The sequence below is a fragment of the Phytophthora ramorum genome (assembly GCF_020800215.1).
Source record: "Phytophthora ramorum isolate Pr-102 chromosome Unknown Phyram_PR-102_s0005, whole genome shotgun sequence".
NCBI lineage: Eukaryota > Oomycota > Peronosporomycetes > Peronosporales > Peronosporaceae > Phytophthora > Phytophthora ramorum.
In genome coordinates, this window is record NW_027150651.1 from 350,692 (window position 1) to 374,477 (window position 23,786).

The 23,786-nt window shown below is 54.7% G+C and overlaps 5 protein-coding genes across 5 annotated transcripts; 3 read left to right on the top strand and 2 right to left on the bottom strand.

Annotated features, from left to right (window-relative positions):
* Nucleotides 1-243: 243 nt before the first annotated feature.
* On the bottom strand, nt 244-2,052 carry KRP23_5788 (uncharacterized protein; the record flags this gene model as incomplete). The annotated part of the gene is made up of 1 exon (XM_067890897.1): nt 244-2,052. One exon carries the CDS (start codon nt 2,050-2,052, stop codon nt 244-246), a length of 1,809 nt encoding a protein of 602 aa, XP_067745306.1.
* Nucleotides 2,053-4,060: 2,008 nt separating this feature from the next.
* KRP23_5789 (uncharacterized protein) lies at nt 4,061-5,360 on the top strand (the record flags this gene model as incomplete). Its single annotated transcript, XM_067890898.1, has 3 exons — nt 4,061-4,488; nt 4,556-5,148; nt 5,245-5,360. 3 exons carry the CDS (start codon nt 4,061-4,063, stop codon nt 5,358-5,360), a joined length of 1,137 nt encoding a protein of 378 aa, XP_067745307.1.
* Nucleotides 5,361-5,804: 444 nt separating this feature from the next.
* On the top strand, nt 5,805-8,348 carry KRP23_5790 (RAN GTPase-activating protein 2; the record flags this gene model as incomplete). The annotated part of the gene is made up of 1 exon (XM_067890900.1): nt 5,805-8,348. One exon carries the CDS (start codon nt 5,805-5,807, stop codon nt 8,346-8,348), a length of 2,544 nt encoding a protein of 847 aa, XP_067745308.1.
* Nucleotides 8,349-8,554: 206 nt separating this feature from the next.
* On the top strand, nt 8,555-9,695 carry KRP23_5791 (putative tyrosine-protein phosphatase; the record flags this gene model as incomplete). Its single annotated transcript, XM_067890901.1, has 5 exons — nt 8,555-8,794; nt 8,865-8,989; nt 9,054-9,135; nt 9,205-9,333; nt 9,411-9,695. 5 exons carry the CDS (start codon nt 8,555-8,557, stop codon nt 9,693-9,695), a joined length of 861 nt encoding a protein of 286 aa, XP_067745309.1.
* Nucleotides 9,696-9,822: 127 nt separating this feature from the next.
* Nucleotides 9,823-10,968, bottom strand: KRP23_5792 (Alpha-soluble NSF attachment protein; the record flags this gene model as incomplete). The annotated part of the gene is made up of 5 exons (XM_067890902.1): nt 9,823-10,192; nt 10,256-10,487; nt 10,559-10,637; nt 10,702-10,745; nt 10,812-10,968. 5 exons carry the CDS (start codon nt 10,966-10,968, stop codon nt 9,823-9,825), a joined length of 882 nt encoding a protein of 293 aa, XP_067745310.1.
* Between the last annotated feature and the right edge of the window lie 12,818 nt (nt 10,969-23,786).

The following is a 23,786-nucleotide window of genomic DNA, read 5'->3' on the forward strand; positions in this document are numbered from 1 at the left end:
ATGGATGTGAAGTACTACATGAAAGTAACAGTAAGTATATCATGGCCGCTGTTTGTTGTGAAGTTTTTTTCTCCGCTACAACAAGTACTTCTACACTGTACGAACGTGACAAAATCTAGTTTGCGATGACCTTCGCGAATCGTATATATGTGCAGGTTGAGCAGGTAACGCTCTTTCAACGAATTAGTACGCTGAAAGGCCCTCTCGGCATGTACGTATGCAAAGTCAAAGAGCCCGCCCGCGCTAGAGCTCCACCAGCTGAGCCTCCATTGCGTCCACAAGAGCTGGAACGTTATCTTGGTCGAGCCTGTTCTGCTTGCAAAAGGCAGATGCCAGCTCTCGAGGGTCGTCATTGCGGTGGACCGGCAGCTGAATCGAGGTGCCATCGCCCATATCGATGTCGAGCGTGAATAGCAGTACACCTCGTGGATTCACCGGCGTCTCCACCTCCGGTTGTGCTGGGGCTTCCGATTCAGCTTGTACTGGAGCTTCAGGCTCAACTTGCTCGTTGGTAGGCTGCTCCGACTGCGTTTCTCCTGCCTGCGACTGCTCTCTCTCCTCAAGGAGGTTCAGGATCGACTGCACCAGCACATTCTGGCAGGCGAACAACTGGTCTCCGTCAAACTCCACGCCCAGCTCCGCACGTACGATCTCGTGCTTCTCAACGCAGAACGTGTTGGCCACATAGTACGGCTCCTGACCTTCAAAGTACTCGAGGTTGTACACGTTGCCACTCAGCGTGACAGGAATCGAGAACAACGGATCCGGCTGCGTTGGCTGATCCGCCTGCTCCATCACCTGGGGCTGCTCTTGAGCTCGCTCCTGCTCCACTGCGGCAAGACGCTCGCGTAGAAGAGCCGAGAGCTGCACTACGTTGTCGTTGAATCTCTCGTTTCCACCCAGGCCAACATCCATCAGGAACCGCTGTACTGTAGCTTCAACATCATCGCCCTCAAAGTAGGCAAGGTTCGCTTGGTGTTGCTCGTCAAGATTGATCGGCACTGTGACTAGCGGCTGTCGTTCTTGCTCGGCAGTAGCTTGACCGGCAGTCTGAGCTTGAGCTTGAGCTGCTGCTTGCGCCTGCGCCTCTTGTTCCAGCAACGCTGCCATCCGAGCGTCCACAATGTCAATCAACTGCGGCATCAACGACTCAATAGTCGCATCGTCCGTGATACCGTTCTCACCCAAGAAGCGGACAGCAGTCTCTCTCGCCGTCGATCCTTCGTAGTGGATTATAATAGCAGCCTGGTTGTTGAGCGTCAGCGGCTCCGAGAAGAGCTCCCGCCTCTGCTGTTGCGCCACGGGCTGCTCCACCTGCTCCTCGACGGGTGCAGCCACAGACTCAGCAGACTGCCTGTTATTGATCTCATTGACGATTTGGTTGGCGATCTGCGGCGCCACTCTGTCCATGAACTCTCCGTCGTTCACACCGACGCCCCGCAGGGTCTGCACTGCTTCATCCATTGGCGTTCCACCTTCAAAGTGACGCACAGTGATCTCCCTACCATCTAACGACAGCGCAAAGGCAAAGAGCTCCTTCCTGGGTGGCTGCAGCTCCTCCAGCTTCCTGTTCACGAGCGTCACCAGCTGGGGGTACACCTCCCGCATGACGTCCATACTGAAGCCGCTGGCGTAGAGGAACCTCTCCACAGCAGCTTCGGGAGTATCCGTCTCGTATTTTAAGAGGTCTCCCGTGTACCCGTCGATGCTCAAAGGGATGGAGAGCTGCACGCTAGGCATGGGTTCCTTGGGCTGTTGCTGGCTGCTCTGCACCGCCTCCACCTCCTGCATCTTGTCCTTGAGCAGCCCCGACAGCTGATCAATGACGGCGCGCACCTGGACATCATCGGTGGCGGCCATAAGTCCGTTGGAGCGCGCGAAGGACACGGCGGCGTCCTCGAAGCTCTCGCCCTTGAGCAGCTGCAGGTTTCTGAGCGAGCCGTCGATGGTCACAGGCATCGTGATGACCACGTCGTTGCTGGCCTGTTGTTGGGCCTGCGCGGCGGTCAGCAGCAGCGCGGGGAGGAGCAACAGCGACGAACACTTGACCATGACGGAGGGCTTTGCTACTTGGGGAATGACAGGCATGAGGACCGGAAATCTATGGAAAGATACCTTCGATCCGCATTCTGCAACGGTTGCAGTTTGAGGGGATCACGCGACCTTTCGGTCTGGTACCATGATTTGGGTACATCCCGAAGACACAGCTAATAGTTTGCGACGGTATATGATACAACGCATGCAACCACCTAATGTATCCCCGCTCCGTTCCTCCTCTTTGAACGCCTAATGTAGGCTTGTTCTTTCGCCGCGAAGGCGTCGTGGAAAAAAGGAGGGTTTGTGTGCTTCAAGTGAAACCAAATACGTCTACGTGGTCCGATCGCTGCCGTGCAAGTGCCTGCGACTCCGGCCGATTTGGTGGGCCCACAGTGGGCCGGCAAGATCGCCTCGACGACAACGCAGTGCTGTTCCTGTACACTCGGTACGTGGAAAAGTATGGCTGAGGACTGGGTATCCAAGCTGGTTCAACAGAATGTCAGCTTCAACCGCGGCACGAATGTTGCGGGAAGTCTTGGTGAAGTCTGGGAGGAGTTGATCGGAATCGGTACAAGTGGCAACAGCGCCCCGATAAAGTCCGTGGGTAATGGCACGGGGTAACTCAGTTGGGGTCCCGAACGAGTGAATCGAGTACGCCATCCAGGCGCCGTTGGTGTCCTTCAGGGTCGGGTGGATCTGCGGAAATTTGGCGGTGTACTCGAGCAAGTCGCCCGCCTTCGCCCAGCGAGGAAAGTCGCTTGTATCACGTCCGTGATACATGACGAGCCTTCCTCCCTCGGCCACAGCTTCTGCGTAGACTTCATCGATAGACTTGGACTCCTCGACGGACTTGGCGAGTGCGCCGGAAGCCAATAGGGCGAAGACAGCCACAAGTAGGACAAATAATTGCATTGCTGGCGAGCTCTTGAGCTGCACTCTTGAAGGTTTAAGGCAAAGGAAGTAAATGAACAGTTCTTTCGATAGCTGAGCGGATCCAAAGCTGACCTGGAGATTGAGACGGGGGATTGATGCGTTGGCCATGTTGTAGGCAAGGAGGACTACAGCAAGTACAACGACGTCCGTATCGACAACCAGTTGGAACACACTTGTACCCGATATCACCGCACTGCAAACTGTGCAACACGCCCCTCGCTGGGCTAAGCCGAGTACAAGCCGGCCAATTTCCCCGAGATTGGCGACCGAGAATGACACCTGGGTTGTGAACCACGCCGTACGCCGCGTCAACTTCTTCAGCTTCATCTCCGACTCCAGCAACCTTGGCGGGCTGGTAGCATCAACGACCCCTGTGGATCTGCTTGACCCGCAGTGGATTGCGTCGTCGTATCCCCACGACGACGACACCGCAGTGCTGTTCGACTACCACCTGTACGTGGAGCAGTACGGCTGGGACTGGGCTGCCGCCATAGCTAACCAAAGTATCAGCTTGAAAACCACGGCGCGCACGTTGCGACCAACCTCGTGACGGCCCAAGAGAAGGTCATTGGTTTGGGCACCATCGCGCGCCTCCGGTCGTGCACGTGGCGCTTACTTCCCACTCGTGTTACTCGGCGTTGGCAGACATTTCCATTCCTTCCACTAGAATCGCCTTCTCCAAGCGGCCTGGTCAGCTTCTGTCTCCGAGGCCTCAACTTGTGGTCTGGTTGCATCGAGATGCGGCAACACATCATGGCAAAAGCAGTTGAGTGACGTCACTCCCAAACCGCGATACTTCAAGAAGACATGGCTACATCACATACAGTGTTACCCCTCGTTATGCGCACCTCAATATTCAAATACCCCATTATATCCGATAGTATATGTGAAGTGAAAGGCTGCCAATTTATTCTTCTATTATTAATACATCTGAAATCGCTTTGCTGAACCCACTGCGCATAACGAGAGGCAGCACTGTACAAACTACAAGTTGGGCACATTCCAAAAGAATTGCCGTTTGAAAATTTAAACCATCGAGCTTTTCCTTCTTTCATTACGAGATTCCCATACAAAAAGAGCAGCGCTCCAAATGGCCGCCCAGATCGCCGACCGCAACAACGCCGGCATGAGCTTCAACAGCACTGGCGAGTCGCCCACGCCCTTGTCCAAGCTGGAGGCCACGCGCTTGGCGCTAGCGCAGGAGCAGAAGAAGCGCATCGACGCCGCCGTGGCGCGCGTCACGTCCAAGAAGGAGAACGGCAAGCGGAAGGTCGTCGGAGACCGCCCCGACGCCGGCCACCGCAGCAAGAAAAGCAAGACGGTGGTGGATGTGGCCAACGACCAAGTGGACAAGAAGAACTCGATCGCGCGGAGGATGGTGGACAGATTCGCCACGATGCCCGAGCCTGAGCACGAGGAGGAGGTGGAACCCCCCACGACTCGTTCTGTGTCCACGCAGCAATTCGTGGCGCGCTCTACCAGTGTGGAGGGCGCCAGTCCCTCGGATAACGCCCTACGGTAGGACTCTACCCAGAAGTAGAACGTAGAGTAGAAGGTGATGACTTTTTGAGTGTGGTTGCTGCAGGGAGACGACGGAGAAGGTCGTGGTCACCACTACGACAGTGAAGGAGGTGAAGGTCACGGAGAGTGCGGTGGTGTCGGAGGAGGACGAGGCCGCCCCCGCGGAAGACGAGGAGACGGGCGAGTGGGATGGACCCACCACCAACTTCCACGTCAAGCAGCTTGGACTCGACGACAAGGTGGACATTTATGCGCCCGTTGCACAGCAGCAGGAGGACGTGCAGCGTATCCGCGAACGCGCCAAGTACATGCCCTCTGAGAGCATCAATACGCTCAAGACTACGAGCGACTCGGAAAACGACGCCGACTTCGCGCCGAAAGAGCTTTTGAGCCAGGAGAGCGAGGAGTCGGACACTGTGTCTCTCCCTGAGGTTGACGCAAGTGAGACCCGTGAGCTTGCGGAGGAGACAGAGGAGTTCGAGAAGCAGACGGCGCTGCAGACAGCTGAGATCCGCCGTACGTGGACGAAGCGGGTGCTTGTGTACACGCCGTTGTTCCTCGTGGCGATCGTTGTGCTAGTGTTTGCGCTGCTCTTTGCGATCGACTGGTCGCAGGAGACGTTCCAGTTCTGCGAGGTGGATGCTGAGAGTGTAGAGGGTGCGTTTACTGGCTACTGGGAGAATGGTTGAGCTCGTTCTTCCGTGGATCTGACTGTGTCTACTCGTTGCTGTGCGATCGTTGCTGCTGGTGTAGGCTCTGAAGAGCTGTTCTCGTGCGCGTCGTTCGTGGAGACGCAGTCGCTCATCAAGTCCACCTTGCGGGAGACCGCGGAGAAGGTGCAGGAGACAGTGCAGTCGTATTTTGAGTAAGGTTGTTGCCGCCTGAGCTCCAGCGGTCGATAGAGCGCTGGCGCAGGCAGGCAACGGGGAATCTTCACCGCCGCGGCTGGTTGATTCGTGGTCGCGGCGGACATGCGGCCGCATATATTAGTAGTTTGCATTTTGCGTTGATGATTTGATAACTTAGGAGTAACACGAACACATGCCAACACACACGCGCCATGCACGCACATCAAAGTGCCGAAGATTGCCACATGGACCGACTGAAGCCATGTCGAATGCCGTGAGCTCAATTTTGCATCTAAATACGTATCATTTAATATCCTGTATAAATTGATTCATGAGATGTTGCAAATTGCACTATTTAAACCTGCATAAATACATATCATTGTAGGTTTTGAATCATAAGTCAGCACAGACTGCTCTCCATCCAGCGGTCATTCAACTAAGGCAGCCAAAGCCCCCTTCGACCCCATGGCGACCACCAAGACCGTGTTGTCCTTCGAGGGCGAGCGCGAGCTCGTGACGGAGACGCGCGCCCACGAGCTGGTGCATTCGTACGCCGACGTCGAGGCGCAGCCGCCGGCCTTCACGCACGTGACACTACGCAACAAGAGCTACACGCTCGAGGCCGCGCGCGTGATCGCCGCCTTGTTCTCTCGCCTGGAGGCGCGCGGGGCCTTCGCGCAGCTCACGAGCGTGGACTTCGCCGACATGATCGCCGGCCGACCGGAGGACGAAGCACTGCAGGTGCTGGCCACGCTCTGCGACGCGCTGGGCGGCATCAAGACTCTCACGCGCATCGACCTGAGCGACAACGCGCTGGGCGAGAAGGGCGTGCGCGCATGCTTCGGCCTGCTGCAGCGCCAGGAGAAGCTGCGCCACGTCTTCTTCTGCAACAACGGCATCTCCACGGCGGCCGCGGGCGTCATCGCGGACGAGGTGCTGCTGTTCCGGGGCCTGGACGCGCCCACGAAGCTCGAGACCTTCCACTTCTACAACAACATGAGCGGAGACGGCGGCGCCGTCGCGTTGGCCAAGCTGCTGCCGCTGTCACCGGCGCTGAAGGACTTACGGTTCTCGGCCACGCGCGCGCAGAGAGACGGGAGTCTCGCCTTTGCCACGGCACTGGCGTCGCTCAAAAAGCTGGAGAAACTAGACCTGAGCGACAACACGTTCAAGGCGCAGGGCGGCCAGGCCATCGCTAGGGCGGTCAAGAGCATGCCTTATTTGGTGGAGATTAACCTGCGAGATGCGGCTATTGAGGACGACGGAGTGGTGGCAATTGCGAACGCGTTGCATGAGAGCAGCGCCGCAGCCGGACTCACGGCGCTGGATGTGTCGGGCAACGACTTGACGGCCGAGAGCATGCCGGCGCTCGCGCAGATACTGCGTGTGACCGGTGCTCTGCGTGTGCTGCAGGTGGAGGAGAACGAAATTGGCTCCAAGGGCGCTAAGACGCTTGCCAAGGCTTTGGAGATTGGCTCGCCAGCGCTGGAGAAGGTGGTGGCTAATGTGAACGAGATCGGCGCCTCTGGGGCGCTTGCTCTCGTGAAGGCTGTCGTCGACAAGAAGGCGTTCACGAAGCTGGACATTGATGGCAATCAGATTTCGGCTGATGGCGTGGTTAACATTGAGACGTTGCTGCAGAGCAAGAATAAGAGCGACATGCTCGGCTCGCTGGAGGACAACGATGAGGATGAAGAGGAGGAGGACGAGGACGAGGAGGCTACCTCGGTTGAGGACGTGACTGTCATGCTTGAAAAGAAGTTGGCAATCTCACCCGAGACTAGCTTTGAATTCGAAAACAAGAGCCGTGAAGTTGTTGACGCTGCCCGCGCCCAGCAGCTACTGGAGGCCGCTGGTATTAAGGTGAGCGAGCGCTCGCCGCTGCACTTTAAGTCCATCTCGCTGCGCGGAAAGAGCTACACCGACTCTGGTGCCCAAGTGATCGCGGATTCCTTCCTTTCTCGCCTTCAGAACGACCTGAAGGTGGTTGACTTGACTGATGTGATCGCTGGACGCCATGAAGATGAAGCGCTGCGCGTCCTCTCTGTCATGTGCCACGCCCTGCAGGGTCACGTGCTGGATGAAATTGACCTGAGCGACAACGCCCTGGGTGAGAAGGGTGTGCGTGCTTGCTTTGACCTCCTGATCCCCCAGCCTACGCTGCGTCGCCTCCTGTTCTGCAATAACGGCATCTCAGCTGCGGCTGCCAGCGTCATTGCCCAGGAGATCGTGCTGCAGAACGGCAAGGATGCCCAGTCAACGCTTGAAGAGTTCCACTTCTACAACAATATGAGTGGCCACGACGGTTGTGTGGCGGTGGCCAACGTTTTGGCACAGTGCAAGAAGTTGACGCTGCTGCGTTACGCCAGTGCTCGTGCCGGTCTCGAGGCGAGCGAGCAGATGGCGCGCAGTGTGAACACGCATCTGCGTGATCTCAAGTCGCTGGACCTGAGCGACTGCTCGTTTGAAGATGAGGGCGCCACGCAGCTTGCGGACGCAATCAGTAAACAGCCGAGCCTGCAGAGCCTCAAGCTTCGTGATGCCTCGCTGGGCGCTGAAGGTGCTGCGAAGGTGGCGAAGGCGCTCGCTAACAGCAATATTCAACTGCTGGAGCTGGACCTGTCGGGTAACGAGCTGGCGGATGAGGGCATTGCCGCACTAGCTCCGCTGCTCAAGTCTCAGTCGCTGCTGAAGGTGCTGCGACTGGACGAGAATGAGGTGACCTCCGATGGACTGAAGGAGTTTGTGGTGGCATTGAGCGCTGACAGCTTCCCAGTCCTCGAGGAGTTGTCTCTGTGCGGCAACGAGATCACTGCCAAGGGTGCCATCGCCGTCGTCGATTCGTTTGTGCCTTCCAAGCCGGCTCTAGTGCGCCTGGAGCTTGACACCAACATGATTTCCGACAAGGGCGTGGGCCACGTGAAGGCCTCGCTTGCCAAGCAGGGTAAGAGCAGCATCCTCGGCTCGCTTGAGGAGAATGACGGTGACGAAGAGAGCGACGACGAGTAGAGAAATTGCCCATGATATGCAAGAAATGTGCAGTTTGGATTTTGATAAGTACATGTTTGTTATGTTCTCCGAACTTGCTCGCGATGAGTGTCGTCAGCTCTGCATGTGAGGATCCCCATACCATGTTCACCAAAAACTTTTTGATCATTCTAACGACCACCGAAATGTTTGGTCCTAAATAGTCCGAATTGTGAAATTGGTCCAGCATGGCGGAAGCGGCTTCCGATGTGGCGTCTAGTGCTGCGCCAGTGGTGAACACGCTGCCGTCGCTGAACCCTCCGCTGTTCTTCGAGATCGTGGAGGACCAGGTATACCGCTCCAACAAGTGCGACGCGTCGTCGTTCCCGTTCCTGGCCACGCTGCTGCTCAACACGGTGGTGTATCTCTCGTACGACGACCTGTCGCGGGACTTGGCTGCCTTCTTCGCCGAGAAGGAGATCAACGTGGTGCGTTCGTAGGGTTTTCTGCAATAACTGCTGCAATAATTGTAAACTCAGCTCTGGCTGCTGTGCGCAGATCCACTTGGGCATGAAGTACCGCTCGGCGTCGTCGCAGTGGAAGGGAATCTCGGAGGGGATGGCCAAGGAGACCATCGAGTGCATCTTAGACCAGAGGCGCCACCCCATTCTCGTCATGTGCAAGTGAGTTGCTGCTATACAAGGAGGTTGCATGGGGTGGCTGAGGCATTTTTCTGTGGGTCGGTAGGACGGGCGTGCACTTTGCAGGAACCATGATCGGCTGCTTGAGACGGCTGCAAAACTGGAGCTTAACGTCAACTATTGACAAGGTGAGCATAATGCTGGATACAGTGGAAGTGCTGCTTTGATGTTCGGTTGGTTGACCAGGGATTGTGCAGTATCGTAACATTGCTGGCAGTGTCAAGACGCGGTTCGAGAACGAACAGTTCATTGAGCTCTTCGACGTGGATTTGGTGACGCTGCCGCAGCAGCTGCCGTCGTGGTTTACAGTGCACCAGCGGCTCATGGTAGGAGAGGGAAAATGCTTGTTTCTGGCTGGACAAGTAGGGCGTGCTAACGCTCCTTTGTTGTGCTTGGGACACAGGAAGAGGAGCGAATTGCGCTGACCAAGGGCGAGTTTTTCCCTGGAAGAACGCTTGACAGAGTGGAGGAGCAACCGAAGCAAAAATTGGCACAGACTGAAAGCAAGACGCAAGGAGATGATCAGCCTGAGAATGACTCGACCGCGCCATATGCGCCAGCGGAGGCAGCAGAGCCGCCAGTTCTCGCATACCAGAAGTACTTCTTCTATCTGCAAGGCCCGCTGGTGTCTCCATCGGTGAAGTTCTCAGAGAAGAAGAGCATTATCGGCGACGACGACGACGACTAAAGAGCGGCTTAGACGTAGCAAGTCCCTGTCTGTATTATGACCGTCCACCAGGCGAAAATTGAAAAATGCAGTGCGACGCTGGTGCCAAGTCTACTTACCCAAGAAGTAGCAGTCCGTCAGATGATGCTTAAGTCAGATCCTGCGCCACATCGACCTCGCCAATGATGCCCTCCTTAATGCGCAGCAGCAGTGTGATCTTCCACGGCTCGATCTTTGAAATGTTGTCGAACTGAAACACAGCGTCAGCGAACGCGTCGGCGTTGAAAGCCTCGTAGCTCTGGTTCATGGCCTGCAGGAACTTGCCCTCACGGCTGTCTGCGAACGTGTAGTCGATGTCCTGGAATTCGTCCCACTTCATCTGCACGAGCACCATGTCCTTGGTGGCCAGCGCACAGATGCCAGCGTTCAGCAGGTGGTTCTTGGCGTTAAACTTGAGCAAGTTCGACTCCATGGAAGACTTGGCGATACTCTCGTAGATTTCCAGCGCCGCGTCGTACCTGAGCAGCAAATCACAAGTCAGTCATAACTTTTTCCACCACTTCCAGTCCTTTTCAACGCACTTTTCAAGCTCAGCCGAGAACTGCGCCACTTTCAGCAACATGTTGTTAGCAGACGACGATTGGTTCTCGCCAGAGAAGTAGTCGGCAGCTTGGCGATAGGCCTCCAGCGCCTCCTCCTTGCTGTCCTGCTGCTCGTAGATTTCGCCAATCTGCTTCTGCAGCTTGGCGGCGTTGGAGAACCGGCCGGCGTCACACAGCATCGAGATCGCCGTCTTGTAGTGCACCATGGCGTCTGCAGAGCACAAAAAGTATCCATCATCAGCTGCCGTCAACCCCAGCAGCTCTGCAGCCTCGCCCACTCACCCATGGGGTTCACCTTGGCCAAAGCCTCCGCCGCGTGCTGGTAGAACTGAGCAGCACGCGAGTTTTCATTCATACGTGACTACAACAACAAAAAGCGTCAGTTTCTCACCACTCAGCAAAGTATCAAAGGACTTGGGACGCACCTGGCATCGCGCGCACTTCTCGAAAGCCTCAGCTGCCTTCTGCCCTGCAATATGATGAATAAATAAGAGCGATGAGATTGGATACGAATTAAGAATTGTAAGCAGCGTACAGTTCTTGGCGATCTTGAACTGGTTGCCAGCCTTCTCGAAGAGGTCGCTGGCGTCCTCGTTGCGCTGGGAGCTGGAGCCGAAGGAGAAGAAGGACGTCTTCTTCAAGGCCTTCTCACCCTGCGCCAGGTACTCGTTGGCCTTGGCCTCGGCAGACATCACAGGAAGAGACTTTCTTCTTCGACTTTGTATTCCCCTTTGGGACGAAACGACACCACAACGAAACGACACCAGTTAAGTGCGATTTTCCTCTTCTGGTCTTACCGATAAAAACATGGTATTTCATTTCGTGAGAACAGCTATTGTAATAGGAGAAGCGGTGAGTTGAAGCGGCGGCATAGCTGTCGCGCTGGACGATGATTCCTCCTGTGAAGCCTGCGACGGCAGCCTAGACCAAGTTGCGATGTGGTGCAAATCATATTTCAAGGTTTGTTAAGAGGCTGGTCAAATATATAATCATATTGTCTAATAGGAAAAGCTTTTACTCCATACTTGCTAAGTAAATCACAAAATGCCGAGCGACACGTTGTAAATTGACCTGTCCCGTAATCGAGTTACTTCGGCAGTGTGAGTACCTGACTACGGCAAACTGGAGTAACCTGGAGGCGCTGTTCGGCCAGCTCAAAAATCCGGAACGCGTCAACGGCAAGATGAAGGGTCTGGTTGGGAGGGACATTCTTACGGAGCCCTGGATGTGTTTGCAAGTGTTGGTCCTCCTTCCAAGTGAGTTCTAGAGCATATGACAGCGGAATGGTTCACGATTGAAAATGTGGAAACAAGCCCCCGTCACGTGTTTGGAGATCGATTGAAGAAGGAGATCAACATGTTGACTGAAAAGAGACGTCCGCCGCCTGTCAACGTTGCGAAGAAGTTCACGGACAAGAAGCGGAGTCAAGATGGCAATGGGACAACAAGCGAATGATTGCTTCTACTGCTTCGAAAACGGCCATTGGAAGAAGGACTATGGATGCGGATCACGATCCAAACCGATTTGGTGGAGCGCTGTTCAGCTCCAGCACTTGGTGTGAAAAAGAAACGGCTGCCGACGGCCAAGAAAGAGACCACGCTGACTAATAGGAAGGCGGCCGCTGCTCAACGTGATGAAAGAACTCTAGCCGAAGATTTGGTTTTCGATCGCCAATGAGTGAGGGTTATTAGCGCCCAAAATTCGGTATTGGTGCATAAAAGGAAGCGTGTTCCCACACAAACTATGACCAGGACCACACAAAGAAGAAAAAGGGTCCAGAACAGGCTAAACGTGTACAACCACCATCCGAAACGGAAGTTAGCCAAAATTGAACTTTCAACGTGTTGAACGTGATTTATAAATGGCATCGGGATACTGGGTGCATTTGACCCTTCCAGTGTAGCTACTCGTACACGCTGTAGCTAAATCATCAGGATGGAGAGAGGCGACAGAATGGAAGACGATAGTTCCGAACGCCCTTGGAATTTGAAGAATTGGATGCAAACGATGGCTACGTCGCGGGATCGGGCGGACGCCTACCTTGGAGTCGAATTTGACGTTCGACGGAACCCGATACCCTTGTAGTATACCGTACCAACCTACCAACACGCGCAATTGATAAAATCAACCAAGTCAACTGTATTATCGACCATTTGATTGATCGTGCTGATAATTTACATTACTGCGCACATATTGTGCGACCCCAATTGGTCCCCTATCGCTCCAAGCGCTGCAACATCCACTTAGCTTTGGAGAATGCACCTACCCTAACTAACACGTATGGTAGTCGATAGCTATGGTCCTTGGATCAGCGGTGCAAGGGACGACCTTCCAAGATCTTAGCCAAATCGCTCAACGTACTTGATACCGGGGGCTATACGATGCCCGGACTTGATACCAGGGTACGTAATACCCTCTCTTAGACTGCAACAAGTTGATGTACGGACTGCTGATACCGGCGATCATGTGGGACTGCTGATACCCACCTCTCTTCACACTTGGGGCCGCTCTCCGTCAGGTATGTTGGTTCACTAGCAATGGATGCTCGACACTCACTTAGTGACTGCTGCTTAATTGATAGTTAACACGCTCTGCTCCGGGCACTTGCTCGTCTCAGCGCAGATCTGGTTATGAAGGCTACTCCAGTCATCCTACAAACACTCTTCCCCCAGCAAGCAGTCGCTGCTGCCTAATCCAGCAACTTCAACGTCGAATGCCAGAAGATCGCGAGTAGCCGTGACTCGTAATGACTTGACCTGTATAGTCACAGGTTGCTACTTCGGGGTGCAGCACATCCTGCTCCCATGCGTGCACCTCTTCGCCGTCCTGGGCTCCTGGTCTTCGCCGCTGTCAGCTGCTTCCTGCTGTTGCTATCCTCGCCTGTTGCCTGCTGTCCACGCTGCCGTCTGCTGCCTTGGCTGTTGTTCATTGTCCTCGCTGCTACATGCCGTCCTTGCTCGCCGCCTGTCGTCCACGCTAACTGCTGCTGCCCTGCTGCATGTCCTCAACTCACGACCACGCACATGTGGCTGTCCAGCAGATATGCGGACAGACCAAGGAGATTTCATCTTCTTACTATAGCATGATGATAAATGATACGTGGTTTTTGCGCTTGGGTATTTAGATTGTGGTGGCCAGTTTTTTAATGGTGTACTTTTGCACATTACAGAAACGTGCAATCGACATTGGATGGTGCCTAAGGTTTGTTATGCAAGTGTACATGGGTGTCACTAGTACTGTGTTTTCTCCAGAAATTATAAGGATGGACACAAACGAAAGTGCAGTACAATACTTGTGCCACGGAATCACCTCACACTGTCGCTCTGATGTGCTGGTTTCATGTCACCAAGAACGTATAGAAGCATGGTTGAGACAAAAGTGTGAGCGCTGATGACATTAGAACTGTATTCGATAATTTATATATGTACTATTCTACCGAGTAGTAGTTCTCGGGGAGGGGGGGGGGGGGGGGTTGCAAAATGTAGAGAATTTGCTACTGGATCTCCTACACGCAAGCTTACCAATCATATCACTAAGATATGGGTTAATTCGCACAGGTTTGAGCGTTGACAAATACTCAAGACGCCGAGTGGCTATGCAGCCACAAACAATCCGCTGGAACTATATCACCGTAATGTGAAATTGCAGTGTTCCGGGGGCCCAGATAATCTCAACGAGCTAATCAAATCTTTGGAGGGGTACCGGCTAGCGTTTCAGTACCGCGACGCCGATTTTTCAACAGGAACCACGGCTTCAGATCGTCTGATGAGACTGTATCGACTCATACATGGACGAGGATGCTTTGCGGTGCACCGTATTCCCCCAGTTGGCTCAGTTGCAGCCAATCAATACAGAGTAAAACAAACCTCTCTCCAGCTCACAGCCTCAGTAAAAAGCTGGAGGCAAGCTCTATTCGGTCTGTCAATTCACGACGCAAGCAAACAGAGGGCATGCCTGTCTAAAGGATTGGTTGTAGGAAACTTGGACTTGGTACATTACTCCGTGCAGAAATCCACGCCGTCTACACATAAACGTTGATGGGACCTGTAGCGGGGCTACACAGTCGGTTCACCTCCTACCTTAGTGCAACATGCACTAAGGGATACATTCAGGTGACCACCACAGGGTGGTCCACGTTCATAGCAAAAAGGCATATGACTGGTAGAAAGTAACACCTTTCTACCAATGAGAGTCATTCAATAGATAGGGGTTCTGCCAGCCATCCAATGGCAGAACCTCTCATTAGAAATATCAGTTTTAGGAGGAAACCCCATTTACAATCAATACAGTTCTCATTTACCACCAAAGCTTCCGTTTGGTTCATTTATCTAGGTTTAAGTATACTTGTGGATACAAGTATACTGAACTTAAGTAAACTACTCCTACGCTTCCTCCTACACGTGCGCACACGTGTAAGCTTAAGTAGTGGGTCTAAGCAGACCCATTACACCTGGTAGCACTTTGTAGTCCGTCCAACGACCGACTAACACGTTCGTATGGAATACGAACGCGGGGCTGAGAACCTGCCCTCGGACAGTAACATGTCCGTGGGTAGCCCAAACACGTCTGCAACGCATGTTGCGCGTGCAGACTGCCCCCACCTGTCGGAACCAGAGTGGGAGGCCCTCCAACGACTGTCAACAGTCATTGGGGAAGCGGCGGTAGCAACGATGTTGCGAACGCTATCACCGACGGAGCAACACGGTGTTGCTCTGGGTTTCATCGTGAAGGAACAGCGTGAAACCGCTGCTCGAACTTCGGTGTCGCCATCGGCCACACCGCGCGTGGAGTCATTGAAACTCCACGTAAGCAGCTACGTTGGAAGAGAGGGGGAGCCTCTCCTCCGTTGGCTTGTCGAGGTCGACACTGCCATTACGGCTCGACGTATCGTCGACCCGTTGTCGAAGGTTGCGTTCGCCATGTCATGTCTTGGCGGACGAGCGAGGAGTTGGGCGTACGGACGCCGACTCACAGATCCTACGTGCTTTAGCACGTACGAAGAGTTCAAGGAGGAGCTCAAACTAGCGTTTGAGCCCCCGCAAAACGAGTTCCGATCGAGGGCGGAGTTCCTCGATCTGCAACAGGGCAAGCATGACGTGCATGCTTACGCCCAAAGGGCACGGTACTTGGTCTCGAACATCGTGACCAACCCGATTGACGAGGCGACAAAGGTCGTCACGTTCATGAAGGGCCTTAGAGATGGGCCTGTGAAGACCTATCTCTTCCGAGAGTATCCAAATACTCTCGAGGCTGCAATTGCGCTTGCAATGCAAGAAGAGTTTAGCCTGCGGCAGGCTAAACTGCATGTGAACGCCCCACGGCTGATGCCACGACCGGTGGCAAGGCCGTCGGGAGGTCCCGAACCAATGGACCTCTCGAGTGCGACCGCTGCTAGTTCCCAGCAGCGTCGTGGATCAACGAATGTGCGTTGTTTCCGCTGCGGAAACATCGGTCACTACGCCCGCGAGTGCACAGCACCTGTGCACGCGGCGAGGAGCCGTCGTGGCGATACTGGGTATCGTCACGGGCAATAAAAAAACTAAAGGGACCAGCAGGCGCGGGGCGCCCTGCTGGTGATGCGATCGAGCGTGTCGACATCGGACACGCTGCAATGGAGATCGCTGCCCCCAGTGAGAGTCAATCTCACTGCAAGAAGCAAGATGACAAGCCGAACCTTGTCATCCTGAAGGTAAGCTCGAAGAGAGAGAAGTCTCTTCGTGCTCTAGTGGACTGTGGTGCGTCGAACAACTTTGTTCGACTGCAGAGCCTTCCAAGGCTTGACTTCGAGGAGGTGGAAACACCTCGAAGTCTATTGGAAGTGAGGCTAGCAACGGGTGTCGTTGTTAGAACCGAGAAGCGTATCGTACGCGTACGCTTCTCTTATCAAGAGAAGGAGTTCGTCGACGAGCTTATCGTCCTGGAACTGGACGATAAGTTCGATATGGTGTTGGGCATGCCGTGGCTTGCACGGCATGATCCGGTGATCGACTGGACGAAGCGCACGATCGTGCGCTTCGGGAGCAGCAGCAGCGCGACAGAGAGCGATGGCCCTGTCGGCGCAGCACATGCACCACGTGGTGCATGCGGCCCTCCATCAGAGACAGCGCGGAATGCGACTGTCTCCGGTCACCCCAAGCGAACGCCAACGACTGCGAGAGTCGTTGGGAGAAGATGTGAACCGAATCAGCAGGGCCTGGTTCAATCCGATTCGAGAGGGACTCGAAGCGTCCGGGGCGACGCGGTAGTGTCGACAGGTAATGTCGACACACAATTGGTCGAAAGACACTCCGCCGTTAGACGTAGAGGTAAAGAAGGCGCGTCGGCTCTGGGAGCCGACGCTGCAAGCAGTGCGGACGGTTGCAAACGTCCCGCACCGGAAATGCTTGCGAGCTCGCGTGCAGCCGGGCTGCACGACGAAGCGGTGCGCCCGCGGGTAAAACCCGCCGGCGAATACAAGGAACAACTGTCCACGGCCGGGCCTGGACAAGAAGAAACTCGCGGAGCCGGGCTCCGCACGAGAAGTGAACGGCGCAAGCGAGAAAAGCTGCGCAAGTCTCGGTCAGGGACCGAGACGCTACAAGCAGTGTCTGCCGGGCAGACACAGGAGTTGGAGACGACCGTCGAGACATTGAATGTCTTGACGCGTACGAGTATTGGCCTCCAATACAAGAAGATGAGGCTGAATAATCCTCCGACGTTAGCGTCGGAGTTGATGTCGCTCCCAGTCACAAGCTGGAAGCGTTTCGCTCGCGAACTGCACGATGGACGCATCGAGCAGATCTGCATCCTCTCGGACGTCGAGAGGATGACGTGTGAAGCAGAAGAGCTGAATCAGCTCATCTCTGAGGGCGCGGACGCCCTCAGCGCGAAGTCGAAGAAGGAACGCTTCGACGAGCAAGGCTGGGACTCGCTCAAGGCGAGCCCCTTTTACAAGGTCTTGCGTGAGTACAAGGATGTACTCCCGGACGACATTCCTGCGGAGCTACCGCAGGATAAGGGTGTTCAGCACGAGATTGATCTCGTGCCGGGAACGAAGTACTGCGTCACGCGACAGTGGCCACTGCCGCGTGAGCAAGTCAAGGCAATCGACGACTTCTTTGAAAGTCGTCGCAATGCAGGACAAGTGCGGGAATCGAAGTCCCCGCACAGCGCGCCTACGTTCTGTGTGAAGAAACCACAGGGCGGGTGGCGCATCGTTCATGCGTACAACAAGCTGAACGATGCGACGGTACCGGCGCAGACGCCGATACCTCGAAAAGATGTGATCATCGATTCGATGACCTCGAGTACTATCTTCAGTACTCTGGATCTGAGAGACGGGTTCTATCAGATCCTCATGCGTGAGAGTGATATCCCTCTCACAGCGGTAAGCACTCCGAGCGGCATGCTCTGGGAGTGGCTCGTGATGCCGCAGGGGCTGAAGAACGCCCCAGCGACGTTCAACAGGTGCGTCACGCATTTGTTGCGCTCGGTGCGCGACTTCGCACCGAGCTATTTCGACGACGTGTTCATTCACAGCCGGGCTGTGAATGGAAAATCGGATGTGGAGATGCATACAGAGCATCTCCGCAAGTTGTTTGAGCTCATGCGAAAGCACAAGCTCTACGCGAACCTGAAGAAGTGTATCTTCGGGGCGACCGAGATACCCGTACTTGGGTGTCTCGTGGGGAAGAACGGCGTACGCCCTGACCCAGGAAAGGTCAGAGTGATCAATGAATGGCCTACGCCTTCAAACGTAAAGGAACTGCGGCAGTTCCTTGGACTCGCCACGTACTTGTGCAAGTACGTGAGCAACTACGCGGGCAAGATTCGCCCGCTGTCGCAGCTCTTAAAGAAAGAGGCTGCATGGGAATGGACTGCTGATTGTCAGCAGGCCTTCGAAGCAGTCAAGCAGGGCTTGACTGAGGCGCCGATCTTGGCGGTGGCCGACCAAGATCGCCCATTTCACGTTGTGTGCGATGCATCCGATTTCGCGATCGGATGCGCACTGATGCAACTCGATCACGAAGGTCGTGATCGTGTGGTTTACTACCAATCGCGTCAGCTGAAGCCAGCTGAGCGCAATTACCCGGTACATGACAAGGAACTCCTTGCCATGAAGTATGCACTCGCAAAGTTTCGAGTGTATCTACTTGGGAGTAGACCATTCGTGGTCTACACCGACCACGCATCGTTGCGTACGGCGATCAAGTCGCCGCACATATCACAAAGAATGGCACGGTGGCTGTCATTCTTTGCTGAATACAACTTCCAGGTTGAGTACAAACCTGGAAGGTTGAATGTCGTGGCCGACGCGCTTTCGCGTCGACCAGATTATGCGGTGCAAGAGGCCGACGCCAACGCAGTTGGCGTCGTCAGGACGACTACACCCTCGTCGTCCTTGCTGGACGAAGTGAAGGCCGCATACGCACATGATGCGGATGCGAAGCAATTGTTGGAGTACTTCTCCACACCTTCTGACAAGTCTCGTCAGAAGCTGGCCAAACACCTTCGTGCCCGTGTACACCGTTATCGTGTACACAATGGTCTGCTGCTTTACAGCGCAGTCGACGACAACGCAGATCGCATTGTCGTGCCGGATGATCATGAGCTGAAGCTCAAGATCACGTACGAGTACCACGATGCCCCGACATCGGGACATCCTGGCCGTGAGAAGACATATTTGCTTCTCACGCGTGACTTCTATTGGAGTCACCAGTACAAGTGGGTACGCAAGTACGTTCGTGCTTGCGAGGTATGCCAGCGCGTGAAGCCTGCGCCCAACTCGCAGGCTCCGCTTCAATCACTACCGACCCCGTCGGAGTGCTGGCAGTCCATTTCAATGGACTTTGTTTTTGGTCTTCCGCAAGACAACAAGCGGAGGACTGGTATTGTGGTCTTTGTTGACCGCTTCAGCAAGATGGTGCATCTTGCTGCAGTACCAGCCGAGGTGACAGCCAAACAGACGGCATGTCTGTTTGTTGACCTGGTGTTTCGACACCATGGTATGCCACTCGACATCGTGTTGGATCGGGATCCGCGCTTTACAGCGCGATTCTGGCAAGAAGTGTTTACACTTCTTGGGACGCAGTTGTCCATGTCGACTGCGGATCACCCGCAGACCGACGGACAAACAGAGCGTGTCAACCGCGTGTTGGTTGACACCATGAAGAGCTACGCACACTCGTTCCATCAATGGAGCGACTGCTTGCCGATGGCGGAGTTCGCCATCAACAACTCGGTGCATGTCTCGACAGGACACACACCGTTCTACGTGAATGCCATGAGGCACCCACGCGTACCGAGCGTACTCGGTGCGGTAGCTCCTTCCTTAAGTGGGGGAGGATATCCGGTTAATTCAAAACAACCGGATAAGCACGCTGATACAAGCAATGTATCAGCTGTGACGACTCGCGCACGTACTGCGCGCAGTCATGGCGTCGACAACGCAGTGTCTACGACGGGCGTAGACACTTTAAACCACAACGGACATCACGCGCAGGCCGGGCCTGCTGCGAACAAGGAGCACGAACTGAACCAGGGGTTCAGCTCGGATGCAATGGACTTTGTCCAGCGTCGACAAGCCGTAATTCGGTTTGTCCAAGATGCAATAGCAGCTTCTGTCGATCGACAGAAGCTGAATGCCGATAACATCGGCAGGGGAAACACAAATGAATTCAAAGTTGGTTCATTAGTTCTGTTAGCTACTCAGAACCTAGCTAAACATGCAGTTTCCGATTTCGGAGCAAGCAAGCTTGCTCCGCGCTTCATTGGGCCATTCACCGTGTTGGCGAAGCATGGCAACGCGTACACACTGGACATACCGTCCAGCATGCGCTTGCACCCAACGTTTTACGTTGGGCGACTGAAGCCGTACGTGCAGCACGAGTCACCTACGTCTGGTGACTCGCCAAAGCGCTCTCGAGCGCGGCGACGCGCTTCGAGACGCCAGAGAGCCTCGTCCCGACCTCGACCTTTACGTTCGAGGTCGTCTGCGCAACCTCCGCGAGCTGAGCCTTTAACAAGCTCAGCTCCTGACGCAGAGCAGCGAACTGCGACGCATGGAGACGCTCAACAGCCTCCAAGCGAGACTCAAAATTTGGTTGACCAAACCCGGGGCGTCTACCCGCCCCCCCCACCCCCGTTGCGAGACGCACGCGGGGCAACTCGCTGGATCGTCCAGCGAATTGTTGGTCATCGGAACCAGACCCGAGGTCCGGTTCATTTTCGTATTCGTTGGAGAGGATTTCCTCCCCAACACGATACGTGGGAATCACGGAATGTCCTGATGGAGGACATTCCGGAAATGGTGACGGCGTACGAAGGCCGCCACCGCCACCTCCGCCGAAGGGCGTAAAACTTGGGCGAGCGCTGTAGTCGCCTACAGCACTCGGATAAGTGCTGCGATTATCCGCAGCACTAGAAGACGCCTGCGCCTGAAAACTGGCGCGCAGGGTCTTGAGGTCGTCAGGTACACACATGGACGTGTACCCGTTGACGTCCCGCTCGGTGATGCGTACTGCTCCGGGGTAGCAGTACTCACAAGCAGTGTCATAAGGCACTGCGCAAGGAAGTCCAATACCGACTGCACCATGGTGCAGTCGTTCAAGTTTACCACGCTTCGAGAACTTCTCGTAGCGCTCCCGCGCCTGGCTAATCCGGTCGCGATAGCCAGCGGGGTTCTTGTTGAAGTTTTCAACAAAGGCACTCCAACTTTGACAAAGTGCCTGCCACTCGGGCACTTTGCTTCTGCGAGAAGTCTTCTTGCTCGCAAACCATCGGAGCTCATGGAAGAGCCCGATGTAGTAGTCGCGCCTTTGATTCGTTAACGGATCAAAGTGTACTCGCTTCGCGACGTCATCGTCAACGATGGCGTTGCACGAGTACAGCGCGTACAGATTCGGTGGCGCGGTCGCACCGAATCGGCTGCCGATCTCAGACTGAGACGGCATCCACGGCTCGCGCACTGGCTCAGTGTGCGAGGCCGCAACAACAGCGGATGGAGCAGAGTCATCTCCATCCCGCGGAGTCGTTAAGGCTCCAGCGGCAGCGAGCGGTGTTCCACTGCCGCTGCGCGAACGCTTCGAGCTCGAAGCGTTCGGGTCGTCCTCGCGTGGACGACGCAGACCCACATTGGGGTCAGTGTGGCCCGGAGACAAGGTGTCCTTGTCTCCTTCGAGTTCCCCCTCCTCGACTTCGCTTCCGTAGTCGAGGGGAACTCCCTCTCCACCCGGAGAGTAGATACCCACTCCGGTTTCGACAGCAATGATCTTGCCTGTCTTGTTTCGGATGGCATGTTTCTCATGCCATCTCGAGTGGTATCCAGCAACAGAGAGGCGACTCTCTGTTGCCGCGCTTGTCGGCATCGCCGTCGAGGCGATGCCAGTAGCGGTCGTGGCTGAGGCAGCGGCCGTCGTCGCCTTGGAGGCGACGACAGCACTTGCTGTTGCCGAAGCGGCCGGCGTCTTGGACGAAGACGTCGTTGGCGTGCTCATTGGGAATGAGCACGTGTTCTCCCGAAGAAAATACGGATTGACGTGTCGAGACCGGCACGTCAAATCCTAACGGGGGGATGGTGTAGCGGGGCTACACAGTCGGTTCACCTCCTACCTTAGTGCAACATGCACTAAGGGATACATTCAGGTGACCACCACAGGGTGGTCCACGTTCATAGCAAAAAGGCATATGACTGGTAGAAAGTAACACCTTTCTACCAATGAGAGTCATTCAATAGATAGGGGTTCTGCCAGCCATCCAATGGCAGAACCTCTCATTAGAAATATCAGTTTTAGGAGGAAACCCCATTTACAATCAATACAGTTCTCATTTACCACCAAAGCTTCCGTTTGGTTCATTTATCTAGGTTTAAGTATACTTGTGGATACAAGTATACTGAACTTAAGTAAACTACTCCTACGCTTCCTCCTACACGTGCGCACACGTGTAAGCTTAAGTAGTGGGTCTAAGCAGACCCATTACAGGACCGCACTGTCGAGACCCGTATTGCTACTGTCAACTGTGCGCTTAATCAGTTTCTTTTGGTGTGACGACCGGTGTGTTGGATGGGAATCACCGCGTCTCGGAGCAACAGTTGGTTCTCTGCAAACTACACTGTGGAATCGCGGCGGTGAGCGCGGTGAATCAACCTGCGTCGGTAGATCTTCTTCGTCGAATACCTTGGTGGAGGCTTAACTGGTTGTGGACGCGGAGTTACCATCCGAGCTTGCAGCGGCCATCGGATCTGATTCACACAGCAACGGAGGTGCAGTTGGATTTGCTATACTCGATTCATTTGGATTTTCCATGGTGATCGGCAAGGAATCCACAAAGTCATCATTGGATAGCGAACCGTCGGACAAATCATCAGAGAAATTTGCGCGCGTCCTTTTTTTGTACAAACTGTCGAGTTCGCATACTTACACGTGGAGATGCGACACCACCGCGTATACGTGAAGCTATTATATGGCAGCAAATGCCATGTTTGTGGGTGTAAGAACAGGAACAAGACCTGGTCCTCGTGTCAAGTATCCATCCTCCTGTCAGCATTGTCGGAAGTGAAGCTGGGACGCTGCACTGTCCGTTGACTCGCGCGCGCCAGAGGTATCGGCTGACGGCTACAAATAGGACCTAGCGTACGGGAACGAGCTGTACGAGCTCATGCAGCTGTAGGTGGTCCGCCGGCCTAAAGACAATGATCACTTCTCTTTTCCTTTCTCTCTGACAAGGTGCCTGCAGAAACCTCGGACTACCTTGAACCCAAATCACTCAACTCCCAGAATATGAGTCGAGCGGGCGTGCGTGTATCCTCCTATGATCCCTTGCCTTAGGTTCTTTCTAAGGCTACGCTGTGGGTCCAAACGAATGCCGGCCACAGCTGCCTCCGATTCCAATGAGCTCTAAATACAGCCAGAGCTGAAGCTTGGCCCTTGCTCGGCTTGATCCCTGACAGCATGTGACGTATCTTCGCCCCAAATACCCTGGGGTTTTCCTCGTATATAAATTCCACTCCACACAGGCTCTGTTCTCTTCTTTCCAGACCTTGAACCAGGTCTTAACGGCCTTTTGTCCCCCTCCTACGGTTCTGGCTCGAAACCGCACAACAACCTCCGCTCTTGCTACTTCCAGTTCCGGTTAGAACCGGGATACTCCACTTCCACTTCTCCTCTCAGCAACCCTGGGCCTCTGGAACAGCTTGGCGAGTTGTCGGTCTGGGATAGACATGTCGTAATACAGCGCACTCGCGTCACACTGGGACTTCCGTGCACCACACCATGCTCAGGCGAGAAAAACAAGACCGAGAACCACTATCCCGGTAACTTGCACCACGAAACCAGCAACTCCAAACCCCACTATTCCGAGATATTGCTCTGCTGAAACCTCAGGGCAAATCGCCTTCCTCCTGAAATAGGAAACACCGCAGAAACAGTAACCCCGCGCGTGGGAATATGAAATAACGAAGCTCTCCACACTTGGACACACCACTTGGTTAACTGTAGTTGAATTTATTTGGATGATCACCTACACCCGCCTA